Here is a 21,723-nt window from a genome sequence, read left to right as displayed (position 1 = left end):
ATTTAGTGCAGGCGTCGACGTGGTACTCGGGACCGACTTTATGATCCCAGCTGGGATCCGGTTGGACCTGTTTCACGGCGCGGCGCAATTACCGCACGAAGTCCAAATCCCGCTGATAAAGACCAAGAACATGATCGACAGCGATGACAATCAAGGACACGAAGGGAAAGGAACGAGAAATATCCTTGGCCAACGTGCTATATGCGCCCCAGCTGAAGTTCAACCTACTCTCCGTGCGCCAAGCCGTCGAAGATGATTTCAAAATCAACTTCCCCAACGCCAAGAAGTGCGTTCTGTTCTTCGCTAGCCGAACCAAATTTGAAGCCAAAATTGGTGAAGGGACTCGACTCTACCAGTTTCAAGCGAGCCCGGCAACCTCAAGTCAGGTAGCCCATGTGGCCACTTCAGGTAAGCCTGATAATGTTATACTTTGGCATAAACGAATGGGTCATCCTAACTTTCGCATTATGCAGGATCTGGCTAAAGCCAACACTGTCATGGACATGGGCCTGAAGGACTTTGATTCCAAGAAAGACTACTTTTGCTCTTCCTGCACATACGCCAAGGCCCATCGTAACCCATTCAATAAACGTACCGTTGAACGGGCAAAGTTCCCTCTTGAAAAAGTTCATTCTGATATGGCTGGTCCATTACCCGTCCCCACACTCTCGGGGTGTCAATATTTTCTGACCTTTATAGATGACTACTCACGGTACATGTTCATCTACATCATCAAGCGAAAGTCTGAGCTGTACGAATGCTATGAAGATTTTCGCAAGAAAGCACAAAACGTTTTTCGCGCTGATGTAGGCGAACTCCAGTTCAATGAGAACATACACGATGAAGAAGTTAGACATCTTCAAAGCGACAATGCCCGAGAATATGAGAAACTTGGAAAAATGATTTTTCAGAAGTACAATACGCACGCACAATTTACAAATGCGTACACGCCCCAGCAAAATGGAGTTGCAGAGAGGCGCATGCGTACACTACTCGAGCGAGCCAGGGCTTTCCTCATTGATGGTAACCTACCGCAGGTTCTTTGGGGAGAATGCGTCAAACACGTTGCTGACCTTCTGAACATTACTCCCAGCTCGGTAACCGATAAGGTCACCCCATACGAGAAATGGTTCAAGCGAAAACCATCCGCGCACTACATCAAAGTGTTTGGGTGTACTGCGTACGCTCACATCCCTGAGATACACCGCACAAAACTAGAACCACGTGCTAAGAAGTGCATGTACTTAGGACTCCCATCAAACAAAAAGGGATATAGACTCCTTGACACGAAAGAAAACCATGTTATCTACAGCAGGGATGTTGTGTTTAGAGAAGACGAGTTCCCACACTTGGAATTCCTCAATACACCCGCAATCTTGGACCAAAATGGCCCCGCACCGACGCTATCACCGTCGCTACCAACACCACAATCGCTACCTCCAATAGCCTCACTACTAAAACGCAGCGTCAATGCGCTTGCCGCGGAAGTAGTAGTAAAGATGAAGAAAGTCAAACACAAAACGAACGCTCAGAACGAGGATGAACACTCGTGTCTACTTGATGATCCACTCGACATTAACGAACGAAAAGAGCACCTCACTCATATCTACGCTCTATTGGCTATCAGACACATATCTGAACCAAAGACGTTCCTAGAATCCCAGAAACTACCAGAAGCACAACACTGGGAGAAGGCAGCCATTTGTGAATACAAATCATTGATTGACAACAAAACGTGGGTCCTCACAAAACTACCGACAGGGAGAAGGGCCCTACAGTGTCGATGGGTATTCGTTGTAAAATACAATGGAGACGGAAGTATTGACCGCTATAAAGCCCGCCTGGTAATAAAAGGTTTTTTGCAAAAGTATGGCGTTGACTACGATGAGATATTCTCTCCAGTGATCCGCATGGAAGTGCTGCGACTTTTACTGACGATTGCAGCACTCCTTGACCTTGAGATCCATCAAATGGATGTTAAAACCGCTTTCCTGAACGGATACCTCGATGAGGAAATTTACATGCTGCAACCTGAAGGGTTTACTGTTCGTGGAAAAGAGCACTTAGTCTGCAAGCTTTTGAAGAGCCTATATGGTCTCAAGCAGGCACCTCGGATCTGGTATCTTACCCTGTGCTCTTTTCTTCTCACCATGAAATTCCACAAACTCATCAAAGACCAATGCGTTTTCATTGGAGTTGTGGATGGAGCTACATGCTACATTCTAGTCTATGTGGACGACCTCCTCATCATAGCCCCTACGCTTGATATCATTAACAACATAAAGAACGCTCTCAAGCAGCGCTTCAAAATGTCTGATCTCGGTGAAGCTCAATACATCTTAGGCTGGTCAATCGTGCGCAACCGTACGGACCGAACCATTTTCATCCACCAAGAGAAGTACGCTACCAAAGTCCTGGATCGCTTCTCTCATCTTGATGCACACCCGGTTGGTACACCCGCTGATCCCAGTGTGAAGCTGACGGAGGCCATGTGCCCCCAAACGCCAGAAGAAAAACATGAGATGAAAGCGATCCCGTACAGAGAGGCAGTTGGTAGCTTCATGTACTTAATGATGGGAACTAGACCTGATCTCGCATATTTTCTACGAGAAGTCAGTCAATTCCTGGTGAACCCAGGAAAACCTCACTGGAATGCCGTTAAGAGAGGATTGAAGTACTTAAACGGTACGCGCAATCTTGGCATCACCCTTGGTGGAAAGCAAAATCTAGAGCAGTATAAGTCAAAGCATTATCTCACTGCATACTCCGACGCAGACTACGCCAATTGCCCAGAGACACGACGATCTGTGGGAGGCTATATCGCATATATGTGTGGAAGCCCAATTTCATGGCAATCGAGAAAGCACCACACCGTAGTTCTGTCCACAACAGAGGCAGAATACATAGCCCTATGTCACTGCATGCAAGAAGTTATTTTCTTAAAGCTTCTTTTAGTAGAGCTTAAACACGAAAGCTCACATGCTATCACCCTATTTGAGGACAATCAAAGTTGTATTAAACTTTCCTACAACCCAGAACTGCATGGCAGAAGCAAGCACATTGACATTCGGTATCGCTTTGTACAAGAAAAAGTAGAGCGAAAAGAATTTGAAATTATGTACTGCAACACCAAAGAAATGGTAGCAGACATTTTTACAAAAGCATTATCAAAACCCCTTTTTATAAATCTAAGAGGGTCACTATGTAAGACACTTATACAAAAATAAGAAAAAGAAAAAAAAAGGAAAAGAAAAATACTAATCGATATGTGAAATATTTAATACCGCCACCCATTTTTGTTTAAAAGTTAAAAACGTATTAATTTAAATCCTTAAAGAATTAGCAGGAGGGATGTCCTCCAATTGAGTTACACACCATCTACTGTGCTCAAAGAAACTTGTCAAAAGCTCCTCCCGGTTAGGGAAGAAGTGATAGGTGTCGGAATCGATGAACACAAACTTGTTACCAACCCAGGCACGAGCGATACAATGCCATGTATCTGCTCGTTGCCCAGGCCGCCTACCTATAATCAGCAGAGCCGATTTTCGACTCCGCACGATGGAGGCAGGTCGCTTGGGGTCTGCTCTTGAACCCCGACTTTGTGTTCAGATAAATCAGCTGTTTGCGCCGCTTCTGCAAGCCCTTCTGCAACGCATCCATAGTGTAGGCACCGTAGCGTGGATGTTCCATGATCCACACTTGGGCTCACCTCTACCAACCGAGCCAAAATAGGCCGCAACATGGCTGGGGTGATAAAATCCCTAGTTTGAAGAGCGTTGCTGATCGATAAGAGACCGCACATTGAGTACCGGTCCGACAGCATCTCTTGATGTTGGCACAAAATTGATGTGCGAAGACTGACAGGCATCTGTGTATACAAAAGATAGTATATTAGTACTGTGCAAATCACATGAACCATAGCAGCAAAATATTGATTGCAGTAAATCAATATGACAAAACCCAAGGTTATTGAGACCAGTGGAGACGATTCGCTACCGAGTGAAACAAGTTCACTCAGAGCTAGCCCAGACTATAGCGTCAGGCGCGCATCGCACTAAGTCTCGCTCCCTTGAGGATTGCACTTAATCAACACCTTCAATACTTGCATGCAAATCAGAAGAAAACCGCACCTGTGCAAAAGTTGAAAGATCAGGAAATGAACACTTAATGCACTCAACGAGAACGATACGGAAGAGAAAGCAAGCGTATTTCACTGATACTTAAACTGCACGACGGTAAAGAACTTTGCGACCTTCGGAAAGGTATAGACATACTTTCTAGCAACTCACTACCGCAAGAAACAGTCGATTATCCTCGAAGTAGTAATTTAAGTCAAAGTCCTCAACGTCTTGAATGCAAATCAGCTGCACCATCTGGGATAAGAACTGCCCCCAACTTGGGACACAGAGAGGCTGTCAATGATGTGTCCTAATTGGTGACATAGCGTACAAGTTATTGTACAGAATGTCTTACCATACAAAATATGTTCTGGACCCAATCCTGCATAAGTCGATACATCACCTTTTACAGGAAAGATAAATCAATGGTGCCAGGAAACTCTCTGAAGACAGACTCATAAAATTCAATCACATCTCTTTTTTCTTTCTTCTACTCAAGCTCCTCCACCTTCCTCGCCTCACCTTCAATAGAAGGTGATGCCAGTTTCATCCGCTGCAAAACGGATGTCTTCGCCGCTATTGATACTTCAGCTCAGCACTTTGCAATTTTCGAAGTCACGAGTGGCAAAACTTACCCCCACGATGTTCGTAGCATCCCCCAAGACCCAGCAGTACCCCCAGCTCGCCACGTTTGCCGTGAGAATCTACACAAGCACAACATGGAATCGCTCCCTCACATCGTGACTCTCGTCGACGAATATCTTAATCCATTTTCATCGCGCAAGAAAGTAGGGCGCGCGTGCAGATTGGGCCTCCCGAGACGAGCACTTATTTACGCTGCAGCTCGTGATCCCGATTGGGACAATGGTCAGTACATGGCAGCGGCCGCAGTTATTTGGGGCTTCGCTCACGTACTACAGTGGCTTAACGATTGTTACCCAGAGCGCACTTCGTGGGGCGATGGCGACGAAGGGATGAGTCGTTGCGGACGCTTTTTGATGGATACAGCGGCTGAACACGGCCATCTTTCAGTGATGCAATGGCTGCATGCGAACCGGAGTGAAGGATGCACTTATCGAGCCATGAACTACGCTGCAGCAAGCGGTCGTCTCGACTTGGTACAATGGATTCATGAAAACCGTAGCGAACCCTGCAGCATGGAGGCGATGGACTATGCTGCCGGTAAGGAGCATCTTGAGGCTGTGCGCTTTCTCCACGAGAACCGAACTGAAGGGTGTACCAAACACGCGATGAGCAGTGCTGCTGCGAATGGCCACTTGGAGATGGTGCAGTGGCTCTACGCGAATAGGGACGAGCGGATGACGGCGAACGCTCTTCGTAGTGCTGCAAAGTATGGACATCTCAATATAGTACGATGGCTCAGTGAGATTGTCTGGAAGGAACCTAGAGGCGAAGTGTTTATCCAAGATGCTGCCCAAATCGCTTTCCAAGCAGGTCACATTGAAGTGGAGCAGCACCTCGAGCGGATATTGAAACTGGATAAGGACGAGTAACTCTCAACAAAGTGCAACACGTGGTAACGTTAGTATAATAGTAAGACGGCGTATTCGGCTAAGGTAGGGCCCAGCATTAAAAATGTGCATTCAGAGGCTGCAGTTTACAGGAAGTGATCGTATTTCTTTCATTGTGTTGGCAACGATGGACCGTGTGAAAATTGAAATACCGGTATCGTTGAAAAGAAAAGAAAAAAATAACCGTAGTCTTCTGACGAAAGAATAGCGCGACTTCATGGCCATGCATCTGCCATTGAGACCAGCCTTCGAGTAAAAGCAAACTTCCAAATCGACATGTCAAAAAGGGCTTCCGGCAACTCTTTGATCTCGCTTGAGTGGTAAGAAAACAGCCATCCCATCGGCGCGAGCATTCGTTCACCGCTTGGATGCTGTCGTACTGGTTCCTTATCTCGGGCTCATGAAGAAACCATGCAATTTCGTAATAGCCACTGGACACAGCAGTGTCAATTGGAGTGGGATCACCAGAAGTGGGTCCATGTTAGACAGAAGTTTTACTGTGAAAAATGTAAAAGTGATATTTGCACATAACAGTCTTCCTGCAAAATATCCTTGGCAACCATCCGTGCCACTCCTCCGTAGAGTCGGCGCCCAAACCGTTCCTTCTCGGTGCCGAGACCGTAATCACGGTCCAAAACTAACACTCCTCCTCGGTCGTCGCACTCCCGTCACTTCAACTTGAAGATCTCTCGCAATTTGGCGATCCTCGGTGCGGGCAGCGCCTTCGTGAGAAGGTCTGCCATCATCATGCGCGACTGTACGTACTCGGACTTCACAGCACCTTTCCTAGCGTAGTCACAGATAAACTTCACACGTATATCAACGTGTTTGGGGCTCGTCATGCTCTCCTCCGACTCCAGCTGCTCAATCGCAGCCTGGTTGTCCATCCACAAAGACATCGGCTCCGCAGCCCCGAAACCCAGCTCCTTGATCAGCTCGCGCAGTCCCAGCAGCTCCATTCCCACGTGCGAAGTCGACGAAAACTCGGCTTCCATAGTTGAGAGCCTACCGCCGTCTGCTTCTTGCAAACCCACAGCACAACAGCTCCATTCATGGTTATCACGCCTCCAGACACGGACTTCCTATCGTTCTTGTCCGCAACGAAGTCTGCGTCACTCGAGCTCTCCAATACGACATCGTCGTCATTCCTGGCCGCAGCCTGTAGAGTAAGCTTCATGCTCTTCGTGCCCTTCAGGTACCTCGCGATCTTCTTCGCCAGCTTCCAGTCGGCTGTGGTAGGCTGGTGTGTCCTTCTCGTGGGTTTGTGTACAGCAAAGCTAAAGTCAGGCCTCGTACAACGCGCGATCCAGAGTAAGCTACCCACAAGCGACTGGAAGCCGCGGATCGTCGGCTCGCCCGGCGTACCAACCTTGGTCAGCAGCTGCGGCTCTTCGACTTCCGCCTCGTTGCTCTCTCCCCGGGGCCCGAACGCCGTTCGCGTCCGTCAACCCGTACTACTCAAGCGGCACCTCTTTGGTGGCCTGCTGATCCAGCGGGTAGCCCTCGGCTTCGTCAAGCTCCTCACGCTTACCGAGGAGATTCCTCACCTCCCCAAGATCCTTTACAGACAGCACAATCATCGAGCGAAAAAAACGCATTTACCAGCTCCGCCTTGGATGACGTGACCAGAAGATTGTCGACGTACACGCCAACGATCGTCATCTTCGCGCCTTCTCGTTTGTAATACAGGCACATGTTCGTCATGCAACGCGTGGACTCTGCTTCTACCAGCTTGCTGTGCAACGATTTACTCCACACTAAGCCTGCTTGCCGCAAGTCGTAGAGCGACTTCTTCAGACGCAACGCCAGCTTGTTCTTTTCGCTCACGCCTAACTTGCGCCCCACACTCTCACTGATTTCCATTCCCTGCGGGATCTCCAGGTAGATCTCGAGGGGAAAAACTAACGAGGGCCCTCCTAGAGAGGGCCCTCACACAAAACGGGCAGAGGTATTACCGTTAGTGCTGCAAATAGACCGTTAGTGACGCAGCCGTTAGTGATGCAAAAAGACCGTTAGTGATGCAAAAAAATCGTTAGTGATGCAATTCACAGCTTGTGACGTAAATAGATCTTCCAAAGTGCTATCTGAACGAAAACAGCTTCAGTCTTCAAATGGCTTCCAACCCAAGACTTGAGTTTCCGCCCGACGGCTATCTAGTGCTGCCCCTCAATCTCACGCAAGCAACTATTTCATGTGTGCTTCGACAAGCAAGACGATCTGATTATATTAGTGTTTTCCGTGAGGTGGGTGGCGAAGAAGACGACACATTCCGAAGCCAATCACGTCAAAATTGTCTTTCGCCACAGATGAAAAAGCTCCACAGGAAAATTGAGGAGGTGGTTACACTAGTTGATGCAAACTTTCGAGCATAAGTTTATTCATTTTTGTACTCGCGCCCTGGTGGAGGACCGCATGCAGACTTCACAAGTAGCGACGTGGAAGCTGTCAAGATGCGTTTTCCCCGCAGCATTCCAGCTAGTGTCGTCGTCGCGCTCGAAAGTGGTACATAATTAAGAGTTTACGCCGGATGTTACACTGTGGCACGCGAGGAGCGATCCCGGTTGGTGGATATCCCTATTGGTTACTGCATTGTTTTTCGGGGCGATCTTCTTCACGCTGGAGTAAGCTATTCACAGCACAACTACAGAGTCCACTGCTACTTGCAATTTGAAGGTGTTTCGTGGGTACCTGATATTGTCATGTCTGCTTTAACCTCAAGTTTTACCTGTCAATACTGCGGTTACGCTGATGCATCTTCCAATCGAATGCGTAACCATCGCTACTTTTGCTTATCTAACCCAGTCGGACAACAACACCGGGTGATTCGGCAGCAACTACAGAACGCAAAGGGAACCTACTCGTGTGATCTGTGTCAAAAATCGTTTGCAGTGAAAAGTAGTTTGAGGAGTCACATTAGCCGCAAACACTCTTAACCCAATAGCTCAATTCAATTTATATTGTTATTTTTATAATATTTTTTATTCAATTTTCTATAGACTTTGTTGAAGTGTTTTGAACACTTCAACTTGTTTGATATCATTGCAAAAATTGCACCGCATTTCAGTATCTCGATGTGTATTTTAATAAAGAAAAAAACAGATATACAAATTTAGCGAAGGTGACAGCCTTCTTAACAACTGAAGCCTTGTGCATCCATCAAACAGTGGTAGGTATTGACAGCTCTGTTTTCATCTGTGGCTGCGTATGGAGTGCGCCCTGCATACCCCCATGATCGTGCCGGGAGATACGGCTCTAAGAACGCAGAGGTCTGGTGAGTGCCAACAATTTCAAGTCTTGAAGGGGTCGAAGCGTGTTGTGGCGGGGATGCTGAATGATTTTGGTCTACCCTCTCGCTGTAAGTCGGTTCCCGCGCTGTACCGAAAGTGCCATGGTTGGCCTTGTGTGATCGCTGTGTAGATGATGCGCGTCGGTTTTGCCGGATCGGTGCAGGTTCTTGAATCCGCGATTCCGATACCTCGATGCTGTCGTGTCGGACCCACCAGTGTTTGTCGAAGTCCTCCGGAACAAGACATCGTTCACCGTTCGACTCAATGACTGCAATTAATTGGTGGAGACATGGTCGTCCATGTACACCACGAAAAACACCAGAGCAAACAGACTGCTTCGTCCGAGAATTGACAATCTTCTGAGCGTCGCGCCACAGCTCATGTGTAGCCGTGAGAGCCCACACCGTAATTACGCGAACAACACGAGCGTATCGGTTTTTCTGCAAAAGATATGGCGCACTAGTGGCGTTGTACTCATACAACCAACTTGTTCGTGATGCCGCAGCAACCCACCAACTTAGTAGAGACTTGAAAACCGTGTACAGATCTCCTTGGCTTGACTTTAATCTCGCCTTCACTGTCGCGTGTGTGCCTTCCACAGTGGATGTATCTCGGATACCGTAGTGTCGGTAGCTGTTGGTGCAGTATTTTACGATTCGTGTCTTATACTTCCACCAGTGTAGGTCGAGGTAGTCCGAAACTACCTTCGACTTCAACTGTAACTCTCTGCATTTGGCTTCAAAGGCTTCTGCAGTCTCTGCATCAATCGCTTCGAAGAATGTCGACATAAATGAATCGGTTTCCCAGGAGTTTTCTTTCCTCGGTTGCCCAGGAGCGGGGTTGACGACATCAACCTGCCCGAGATGCAATCTTGTTTTAGCTTCCACGTTCTTCACCATATGCCACCTACACACCATTGAAGGTACGTCAGGGAACACCCTATCGAGGGCGTTCATACAAGCTAAATCGCGATCCGTTAATATCACGCGGGGCGGGTCAATCTCATTCTCCACCAGCAAAAGTTGTAGCATGTTGAATGCCCAGACGTAATCCTCCTCGGTCTCTCCTGGCAGCCAGCATTGAGCAACAGGCAGTACTGTGTTTGCCCCAGTAATTGTAATCACATTGAGCAATGGCAACTTGTACTGGTTTGTGTTGTAGGTACAATCGGTTATCAATACTCCACAATGCTGCCGGTACAATGCGGTCGTTGCAGGATGAGCCCAAAAGAGGTGTCTGAGCTGGTGAGTCTCTGGGTTTGTTGTCCATCCATGAAAGAACTTGTGTTTATTGAGCAGCTCAAACAAAGCCTCGATCGAGGTGTGGCTAGCCAGTTCATGGCGGCGCGTCGCATTCTTGGCGTTTGCAATATCCTTTGCGATCACTAGAGAGTTGGGGTCGACAGCAAGAAGCGTGGCTTGAATGTCTGATACAGAGATACCAGCAGCAGTTTGTAGACTAACTAGGTCACTAGCAGTGTCAGCGACAACAACAGTTGTGGAAGCTGCAGCCCGGCGACGATGCGCTGCATGAACCCGGGCGTCACGAGAGGGCACGTGGTTGTGGTGTGAGCTTCGTGCCGTGTGAACGATTTTCCAGGGCCCAGTCGGGTGCTGTTTGCTCGCTGCACGGATACCAATTCTCATAGGGCACTCTGAGCGCTTCGATCCCCGCAAAGGGCGCTGACGGTCGGATTCAGTTAGATTCTGTGTGTTCTTGGGCACACCGGCTCGGTCACACTCATAATTTCGCACCCAAACGTCTCCATCATCGTTGTAGCGTACACGGCGTCGAGATACATTAAAGCCGTGGCTTAAGGTCCATGCATGTACTGCGGCTTCTGCTTCGTCATGAGACGAGTAGTTGGCTTCAGGTGGAGGTGGAATTAAAAAGAGCGGGGGTTTCTCCTTCTCCATTGTACGGTAACTCGGTTTGTGGTACTCGCTACTGAGCTCCTGTACACGCCAGCCATTCGCGTACGGCAACCCCATCCACAGTAATGGTACTCTTACAACCTTTCAATATGTTAACAACCTTTCGTCTGGTTGGCAACGCTGTACCGGTTACAGTACGGTAACGCTGTACCGGTAACAGTACCGGTAATACCTCTGCCCGTTTTGTGTGAGGGCCCTCTCTAGGAGGGCCCTCGTTAGTTTTTCCCGATCTCGAGATGTTGTTCTTTGTCTGTTTTTATGTACGCGTTCGGGATGTCGCCGTGCCTCGCTGGCACTCCCCAACGGCGCGCAAGCGCCAGGATCACCTTAACGGTGCTCAACTCCATGCCCGCCGCGAAGGTCAGACTAAAATAGACACCGAACAGTTGATCGTAGCCGCACGCAACAAGACGAGCCTTGAATCTCTCAATAGCTCCGTCCGCGTCCATTTTCGTCTTGGACACCCATTTGGTACGTGGCTGCCGATCGGTGGCACCACCACGACCCACAATTCGTTCTCCTCCAGCGCTCTAGGTTCCTTAACCATACTTTCTCCAACGTGTTCTCCTTTTCGCCTGTCTGTATTTCTTTGGGTCAGCTTCGCGTACGCTGTTCACCATGTCTGCAGGCTGCCTCTCACTATCATCATCCTCGGCCTCCCCTGCTCTCTCACCGTTCACGTCATCGGTCGCTACTTCCTCAGTAGTCTACCGCGTTGCCGATCGCAGTTGATGCTTATCTCGCGTCCAGTGGCTTTTACTGCCGCCGCGCTTTCCTTTTCCCTTCGATTTCCTTCTCGAAGTGTCCTTTTCCGAAACCTTAGTGTTATTCGATTCCTCCTAGTCATCCAGGTGCACGCGCTTCAACGGTGTATTCTGAATGTTTGACAACGTCTCGACGTTGCTGACGTGATGCGTCACCACAACTACCTTATCCTCGGGATATACACCCGGTAGCTCTTTATCTCATTGCTCTTTCCTACTTTCATGCCCGGCTGTGGAAAAGTTACAACTAGCGGCAAAAACGAGTCAATGGCAAGCTGCAGCTCTGGAACAGAATCCTAAGCGGCTATGGGCGCACCAAAACGAATTAACGGAGTATCAGGTATGGGTCAGTTATCGAGTAGCACTCCGACAATTAAATCTGCATCATCCGACACGGCTGGTGAACAATAGCTGCCATAAACTAGAAGGGTGTCAGGGCACCAAGGAGACACTGGAGCACATCTTCTGGGACTGTGCATGTGCTCAAGTATGCTGGCAGAAACTCATCTGCCAATGGACAGGGGAATGTTGGACCCAGGCTACTCTACACAACTTCCAAAAGAACTGTGCAAGTAGACAAGCTCCAGAACTGTCCAAAACGATCACAGAAAAGCTACGAAATCTCTACCCAGATGAGGCCTCTCAGTACGCAATAGTTTGGAAACGGCTGTGGAGAATACTCTGCAGTATCTGCATAACAACACTCTGGATACAGCGCAATCGGGTCGTTTTTCAGCATGAAGAAGTAACATTGGACGGAAGTCTGCAGGAGTTCTGGACTACAGGACAAAGGCAAATACGAGCAGTCGCCATACGTGAACGACGGTGCCCAGAACGTAAAGAAAACGGGACGCGTCTCCTACTCTGCTTACAAGAGTTAGACAACCAGCCCAAAGAGATGTTCCCTCACAGGACAAGCTTCGTACATCCTCGGTGTCCAAAAGAACCGACGTTGATAACCAGGCTTAGGATCAAACAGACATCTAGTCGTCGATAAGGACCAAATAGAATCGTCTGCCTCTCTCTCTCTACTTGCATGCCCGGCTTGCCCCTCTCGCCCAGCGACTTGTGATTGGCCTCCACGTGCACGGTGCACGGTGATCCAAACATCACAATGTCGTGCAAGTCCGGCGTGCTCTCTGTAACGGCGACTTCGAACCCGGGTATGCCTTCGTCGGACCTCGGTTCAATTTTTAAGCTTCGTATTCCGCCGCATCTCCCCAAAACCTAAGGGGTAGACCGCAGGCAAAAACCATGCTCCGCACCATGTTCACGATGGTGCGGTACATCTTCTCGGCCTTGTCGTGGCTTGCCTGATTGCACGGCTCGCTGATCTGCCTCGCAATGCCGGTGCTCTTACAAAAAAAATTTAGCGTCTTGTATTCTCCACCGCCGTCTATCCTAAGTACGTGTATCTTGCAGTTGAAGCGGCGTACAAAGAACGCCATGAAGTGCTAGCACTCCAGTGCTGCCACGTCCTTGGTCTTCGCTAAAAACACCCTACAGTAGTTCGATTGGTGATCTATAAAATTAATCATGTATCGGTTACCAAGCCGGTCCCTCGGAGTCATCAGCCCCTTCAAGACAGAGCAGATGACGCCTCCGATCACATCAATCGGTGAGCTATTTCCACTTTCCTTCTTTGACCGCTTGCGTCTGGTTTGCTTGCCTTGAGCACAGGCCAAGAAGTTTGCCCTCACCTCATTCGTGAGGGCGATCCTCGACGCCGGGTTCTTCGCCATCCGGATGATAGTGTCGTAGTTAAGGTGTCCCATCCTACGGTGGAACTGCATTAGCGGGTCGGTCTGTACGTCCTGCACCACCGCCATATCGTTCGCCGCGACCACGGACATCAACAAATTGCCCGTGATCCTTGCATCCACAGGACGAAGGGCAGTAGGGTACAGCTAATGACGACAGCCCTGGGGAAGCCGACGAGGGTGCAATTGTCGAACGTGCCGTACGCACAGCACCTGGAGAAGAACATCATCTCGTACGGGCTATTAGAATTCAAGGGGTACGAGCTAGCGTACCGCGGGAGGTGCCGTCTACTCGCGGCAATGGACGGAGGACCAGTGATATTCGACGAAAAAAATCGAACAACGTGCTGATGGCCAGCTCGATGAGATATTCTGTGTGCTCAACCGCTCACCGCCTCACACTGACTCTCGAACTCCTCTGGTCCTCCTGTAGGCTTAAGTCGCTTACTAGGCGAGGTGTTCTCTGAATATAAACCCTTTCAGCTTTGCCGAGCCTGCGATTATTGCTGCCTGGCTTCCTTTGAACAAGATAATCTGCACAAGCAGTAAATGCCTTGCAGTCTTTGCTGTAGACGCAAGCCTTGCAGCACAAAGTGGGACTTCGTTGAGCGTGTCCGAATATGTGAAGAGGGTAGGCTAATTAGAGGCAATTGGATCAGACATTTTTGTATGAAGCTACGTACAGAGCACAGGGGGTGCCGATTCCAGTGCGTCGGATTCGCCGTCAGATGAATCAGATGTAAGGTAAGGCTACGACTATTTTAAGTTGCTTGAGGTTATCAAAATGGGTACAGTTCGCACCAGTGGAATCCGCTACCTGCGTGCCAGCATCAACCCAGACCTTCATTATCGAATCCACTCCGAAGTCCTATGTTCTATTCGTGCGACGGCACCTGAAGCACGTCCGAAAGCCGCAGTTTAGTCTCATGGAATTTATTCTGAGTACTTTAATACGATGTGTAATATAGCTGACTTTATTTTGGCTAACAGTTTGGATATATCTGAGCTACTGGCAGATGCGCCACAACATGCAACAGCTGTTTGTATGATTTCAAGCGGTCCGATAACCTCCGTCGCCAGCAACGATGACCTTACAGAGGTGTGTTCACTAAGGGAGTCATTAAAGCAACATTGCTGATCAGTAACACTGGAAAATCCTTTCGTAAATTACGCGTAATTTACTTTTAGGAAGATCGCCTCCACGAAAGGTCGGATTCTCGAAAGGTCACATTTGTGGATTCATCTTGAAAAGGCGGCTCATTTCGAAATTTTCCTGCCCGAGCTCAAGTCAAGAGAGCTCCGTGAACAGGTAAGCTCGATCGAGCTCATGTCTGACGGTAATTTCTAACAAGAAGATTGTGTGCGGAGTGAAGGACTACGTGACTGCTGTAGCCGATCAGGTAATTGCGAGGATGAAGAACTAGCTTGGCTCGATCCTTCAGTTACCTCGGGCGAGGGCGAGCGAACGCGAGCTTGAGCCTCACTCCGTCCATACACGCTTCTGCAAACGCCCGCCGATCAGGCGGGGCTGTTGTAGCGAGCGAGCGAAGCGAAGCGAGCGCTGCAACCCGATATTTTTTTTTCCTAGACACCGCTCCTGGCCGAACCCGAGGACTTAGCGTAAGGAACGAGGGGGTGGGGCAAGCCGCGGAGCGGCGCCCCCCCCCTGAGCGAAGCGAGAGAGGGGCGGGCCCCCCCGAAGTGACGTTGCTAAGTCCGCAGGCGAGTGCCAACGCGCGAGTGGCTTCCCAACTCTAGCTTATCAATAAGGATTCACCTTCAAATGTTTGTAGCGCAAACTATCGTGAAATAAAGCATGTATGTGTGGAGAATTTTCGATTGCACAAATGATTTTTTGTTTGTGAACAGCTCTTACAAAGGATTTTGTTGAATGCGGATCTTTTAAAGATTCTGCTGTGTCGGTTACAGCTTTGGTAGATATATGTTCGAGCGGTCGCTTGCGACTCTTGGTTGAAAAAGATTTGTCGTGGCCAGCTGCATGTACACGCCAACGCATTATCTCCATTATCTAATTTGTCGAGCCTATTGGTGGTGGCTGTGCTGTGGTCGGGTGCACAGCTCCACGACAATGATATGCACGACACCAAGGCGCGGTTGGTGTCAAGCGCTGTCGGTCAGACCCTACGGAGACAGTCGTGATCTCGTCGCTCCGTGACGGATGTTCGAGATCAGCCTCCATCTTGGCCTCGAAGAGGTGGTTGCGCAGCGGCGACAGAAGCTCGACAGACAGCGTCGCGGGCTTTGCACGCAGTACAAGGCTAGCAACATCAAGGCGGTGAACACGTACGCGCAGAGCAACAGCTCAGAACGTTTGATGGCAAGATCACGTTTGCGGAGTTCTCGGCGGTTGTCGGCAAACGCAACGGTTGCAAGATCTTGGCGGCTGCGACTGTTGGCTAGATTGCAAGATAGCTTTGGTCATTTAAATATTTTGCCGTCATAGAATTGTCAGTGTTACTGATCGGTAACACTGCCAGTGTTGCAATAACGCGTACCGTTCACTAACCCTTGTCAAATCTGCGAAAACTGTGGTCAAAGGCAACATACTTCACCTCGCTCGCCACCAGTGTGCATCAAGGTGCCGATCGATGGCGGGACGGTTTAAGCTCCGAAATGAGATGGTGCAGGCTCGGCGCGAGATGCACGCCACGTGAATACGACAAAGGCGCCGACACCAGACATGCGATATAATTCCTAATAGGCTTGTGGATGATCTTGACCACCTGGCGCTGGAGAATGATGACGCCATCATTCATCAACTGCTGGATAATGATGACGGAATCATTGATTTTGAAGTGGAAGTGGGGTGTAATCAGGGGTTAATGGTAACTCCAAAATCGGTGAAGTTAATATTGTGAAAATATCACCTGTAGACCAGCTAATATAAAAATATCACCTAATATTTTCTTCTGAGACAATATGATATTATTAAATATCAACTTAATATTAGTTAATACGATATTATATTTTTTAAAGATTGCGTAATCGGGCTAAATTCACCAATCAGATGTCGCTAACGCTCGACTAGCTGAAGTATTACTAATCAACCGTGAGGGAGGGACAATTGTGAGAGTGGCGGCAAGGTTGGCGTCGTGTGTTGGCACTGCTGAGCGCATAAATCTAGCGCCACAGGCAGCAGGTTTATTAGACGCACGATGTGGACGAGGAGATCGGTAGAGAACAAGAACGAATGTCTTGATTTCGCTCTATCAACGTTAAACCGTTGCAAGCGTTTGCAGTTTTCCATCTCGATCGCCTTGTCACAGTGAAATACTAGAGCAAATACTTATCAGTCTTAAAGCCTACTGCTTTTCTATAACCTGATCGAAAAAGTTTTTTGGCTCCGCTAGGGAAAGGTGGCAAGAAACGTACTTGAGTGGGAAAATATCATAAAATATCATGTAGTATCTAATATTTTTCAGTTCTCCGAGTTAATATTAAAATATTATGTTAGCTTTTGCAAAAATGAGCTACTACTACTATTTAATATCGAAAATAGTACTATTACTATCAAAAATATCATATGATATTTGGTTACCATTAGCCCCTGGGTGTAATCGCCTGGGCGACCTGCTGTTAAGCAGCGACAGGGAAGGTGATGACGCCAAGGATGTGGCGGTTAATCAGGTGGACAACTCTGTGGAGATTGTTATAGAATCTCAAAGTAGTGACATTGAAATCTATCAAGATGGTGTGACAGCACGCCAAGCGTCACGGACTGTGACATATGCGGGGATGCACTGGAGGGCCCGGCTGTGGGTGTGCGATCGCAACACTTGTCGCGAGCCGCACCACAGGGAGTGCGTAAAACCGACATTGGAGCACGACCCAAGGTGCCTCAGCTGAAGGATCCCTGTTCATCTGGGCGTTGAAGACGACGAGATATAGATTGTTGATCACGTGCCTGCTCCTCCCAAGTGCTTTGTCTGCAACAAAGTAAGCACGGAAATTGTCCTTGAAGGAATGCAATGCAGCCACACAGTAGATGGTGAGTGCTTCAAGTGGTACAACGCGCGGCTCCTCGACAATACGAGAAACAGGGATTTACAGTGCCCCATATGCAAGTATTAATTCCATGTCATCTGATTCAAAGCGTTGATAAAGAGGAAGAGGGGGAGGCGTTTGGTCGCATCGACGACAACGCGCTCGACTATGAAGGGCCTCAGGCTGGAGACGAAGGTAACAGAGGCGATGATACTAACAGTATCAATTAAAACCATGCAAGCGACTTCAACAGTGCGTCAGACGATTCAGACGCGGACTACGATCCGAATGAAGACTAGAGTACTGAATAGACTAAGTTGCATAAATCTGACGTTTGCATTTAAACATATGCTGATCTTGGCTTAATTTCGGGCGGCAGGTGTACAGAGTACACTTGCAGACGACATACACCCGATTTGTATAGGAACAAATGTGGACGACATAGGTACGGACATGTCCGGCTAGAAAGTTACAATTGCGGACGGCATAGCTACGGATAAATATCATTGAATCTCCGACCAGACTTGTGTTTACTATTTATTTTATTATCCAATAGAAGTAGAGATACGGGTACGAGCTAAAATGTCGTTTCGACGAAATAAATCACGTACCCGTCCGATTATAAGCCAATCATTAACGGTGTGGGTACGTGATGGCAAGAGAACCTCGCCTTCGACGAATCAAGTCGGAGGGGCCACCAAAGATATTGATATCCCCCTACTGATTGCACGTCATTCGCATATTGAACGCCTAACCTGCAAGCTCCGACACTCCGGCAGTCAAAAATGAGCTGAAGGACCTCGCACCTACCAGCACAAAGAGAGCTCGTGGGTCTGCAGCACGGTCGTTCAAAAGGTTTGTAGAAGATAAAGGCGTTATGTGGGGTATTTGGGAAGCGAGCATGCAGCGCGAGAATGCGGCGCTAATCCTAGCAACGGTGGTCACAAGTTTGGCATGCATCTAGCCTTTAAGGAAGAGCGCAAAAGTCAGCTCTTGGTACGTCATTCAGTGATGCAGTATTATCGTCATGCCAAGAATTGGCTCTCGGAAAAGCTCCCCCCCCTGCATCGAGCAGCACTTAAGAAGACCCTACTTAGAAAAGGACAAATTATGGAGCGCAATTGCATGAAGAGAGCGTCAGGGGTTTTCGTCAACAAAGCACCGGTGTGTGCCAAGCAGGCGCTGAAGAAGATGCTCGTTTATCTGTATTCGACGGCTGTTACTTCTGCGGACTACCAAGATGCTGCTCTGCTCTGTCTACTCTGGTAACTGTTTGGACGAGCGTCAGATCTCACACTTCCTCACAAGACAAACATGTCTGTTGGCTAAGAGGATATTTTCTTTGTCCGATTCATTCGTGTCAAGACGTCTGAGGAACAGGGTCTTTCGCGGTGCCCAGACGACGACTTTGGCTCGTGTCCGCTTCTTGCTATTGCATTGGCACTGATTACACAGGCTTCTCCCTCTGCATCACTATTGCACCAGCCTTCAGAACAGCAAGCCCATGCACATGCATCGTTGACACCGTCCACCCCGCTGATTGGTCCATCAACCACCCCGAAGACGTCGCAGAAGCTGAAGCCTTGCAAAACACTGGCAGCGAGATCAAAGTGACCGAAGCAGCATCTGGAGACCACAGCTACGACAATCGTGTGTTGGAGAGAGTTGCCAAGAAGGCAGGAGTGACGGAGCGCTTGACATCGCATTCTTTCAGACGCGGGGGCGCTCAGCGTGCCAACGGTGCAGGAATGTGTGTTCAGTGGATCTTCGACAGAGGAGCGTGGACTATGATGGCGACAAACAAAGCATATGTCTTCAACACCCCGTCAGAAGACCACAAAGTTGCCCGAGTCCTGAGTAGTCGTGACCCACCAATGTCAGCTCGTCTGCTTTCGTTGGACGGCTTCGAGTCCGACACGCAGCTGAAGATTCAATCCGTCGCCTCAGCACTCTTTGTCGCCTCGTGTGGTCTAGAGACGTCACAGCACAATATTAGTGACCGCGTACGCGATATTCTGATGGCGTACCGGCTGAAACACTACCCTCAGCTCAAGACACTAGCGTCAGATAGTCCAGTGATCCAGCGCATCGAATCATGTACCATAGCCAAAGGGCTCTCATGCAATGACTTGCTCTCGTGGTCATCGTACTTGGCTCGAGACCCAATATTGTCTGACGCTAGAGAAGGCGCCGCTGCTCATGAAACGACAGCATATTTCACCAAACACCCCCTGTATCTTCACCAAGCATCACTAATTGATCAGCTAATTCAGGTAAAACAGAAGCTCGACGTACGTCTGTCGGTAATGGAGGCTTAGTTCTACAACAAGTAAAAAAAGAAAAGAACCTCAATTGAGATGCGTCAAGATGCAGATACTAACACACCACCTGTCAAGCGACGCCGTACCTCTGATGCTGTCAGGCTGAACGATGCGTCAAGAGCCGCATCTGTGGTGCTCGACGGACACTTCAAGCAAGCATGTGCGTTCAACCAACAAGCAGACTGTCGCCTTCATGAAAATGTTCCTTTCGGACGGCTTCGCTCTGAATGAGAAGTCACCACAATCCAGAGACGAGGTCATCAGGTTTGGAATCAGAGCAGAGGAAACGCCAATACAAGAGCGGGGTATCACAGCCCGCGAAGCTCAAAATGTGCTGAAGACAATGCGCAAACTCCACAAGAACGGTCACCTCAACGATCACATTAACTGCTATAGGCGCCTTCAAGTTGGAGGCTGCATACAAGACCCTGCTCCACCTCACACAACAAACATACTAGATATAGTTTCGACTACGTAATTACGTACCACTGAGTTTACTCGTCGCCGTCATTTGATTACAGTAGTCGACTCATTCCTTCAATCGTGTCGTTCCGTCATTTGATTACAGTTGTCGACTCATTCCTTCAATCATGTCGCTTATTCTCCTTTCTACCTCCAACCAATCATCATGCAACCGTCAAGATTGTCATCAACTCGACCAGAGAGTTCAAAAAGCTGTGTGTTTCTGTATCCTAGTTTTACAAGATTCGGGTTAGTGATGAAGCCATCCGTTACCTACGCCTTACCACGAATACGGCCATCGCCTCGCCGACGCTACTTCCTGAAGCCATCGACGTCATCATCTCTCCTCGGCCAAGAAAAAGAAGCCGCGTTTCAGTCTCGACGACGTTCAAGCGGGGCGTGTACCTCCTTTTGCTGACGATGATCTGTCCGATAGTGAGATCGATCGAAGCGCGAAAGAGAAGCTTGAGGGTGAGAAGCAGCACTACTCCCGCAAACTGCTGATCTGGAAGCGCGAAAACCGCAGAACGTACTACCTGGTGGAGTGGGAGGCAGCGTGGGAGCGCGCAAACATAAAAACCGCACCGTTGTCGCTGTCTTTGAGAAGGAGCGCCGCCTACTTGTTCGCAAGCCCTTCATTGAAGACGAGGCTGTGGAAGACAACACGCTGAGCAATACGGAAGCATAAGAGACGATAAGGCATAGGGAGCTAATACATGGTGTACTACGTGCTCAATAATCACTAGGTAATTGATTTACAGTGGTAGTATTGAGCACTAAGCTTAACCTTCAAATGGAGCAGCAAAGCTAACCTCGTTACGCTCCAAACATGAATTTAAATGCAGCGTTAAACACAAAGCTTATCTCCAAACGGAACGGCAATGTTAATCTCAACGCAAGCTAGCACATCACGCACAAGGAGCAGAGGCGGCTGTATATCGCACAGATAGACAGTTTACAAACATGATGAGAGCTTGGGGGGTTAAGTGTCGACTTGAGTGCTGCGGAAAAAAATCGAAAGTGAGCTTCTGTTGGTATTTACAACTTTACTGTGGGGATTTACATATGTCTTCTGTAGGAGCCAGTGATTTTATTGTGTAGTCACACATAGTAATGTCGTAAAAAGGTTTTGGGTGGGGTCCTGACTAGTCAATTTGCCGTGGCGAGTGCACAAGCCTCCCGGCCTAAAACATGCATAAATAGCGCATGTGAGTCCAGCTACAAACTCGCCTATAAACGGTCTCAAAACCGCCTTTCACATACAACAGATATTATTTTAGCTCCCCTACCCTAACACAGTGCTTACACAACTTAACGTAACTTAACATAAATTTGGACTGATTCTACCCCAGTCGGAGAAAATCGGCGGTCGAAGATTTTATGTTATGGATGTATATTATCTATTCTCCGACCCTGCTTAATTTTAGTATTGGTATTAATCACCAACCGTCCTTTTTCTTAACCAATCATACTGACTTGACAAAATGATTTGGTCACTCCAAATGGTAAGGGTTAGGCTGGGCCTCGTCGGAGCTGGCTC

At 48.6% G+C, this 21,723-nt stretch overlaps 1 protein-coding gene across 1 annotated transcript; it reads left to right on the top strand.

Moving 5' to 3' along the window:
- Nucleotides 1-4,837: 4,837 nt before the first annotated feature.
- PITG_06824 (uncharacterized protein) lies at nt 4,838-5,489 on the top strand (the record flags this gene model as incomplete). The annotated part of the gene is made up of 2 exons (XM_002904763.1): nt 4,838-5,409; nt 5,471-5,489. 2 exons carry the CDS (start codon nt 4,838-4,840, stop codon nt 5,487-5,489), a joined length of 591 nt encoding a protein of 196 aa, XP_002904809.1.
- Between the last annotated feature and the right edge of the window lie 16,234 nt (nt 5,490-21,723).

The sequence above is a fragment of the Phytophthora infestans genome, genomic scaffold, assembly GCF_000142945.1.
Source record: "Phytophthora infestans T30-4 supercont1.10 genomic scaffold, whole genome shotgun sequence".
NCBI lineage: Eukaryota > Oomycota > Peronosporomycetes > Peronosporales > Peronosporaceae > Phytophthora > Phytophthora infestans.
The sequence above is the reverse complement of the archived record's forward strand: the minus strand, read 5'-3'. Positions and strand labels throughout refer to the sequence as shown.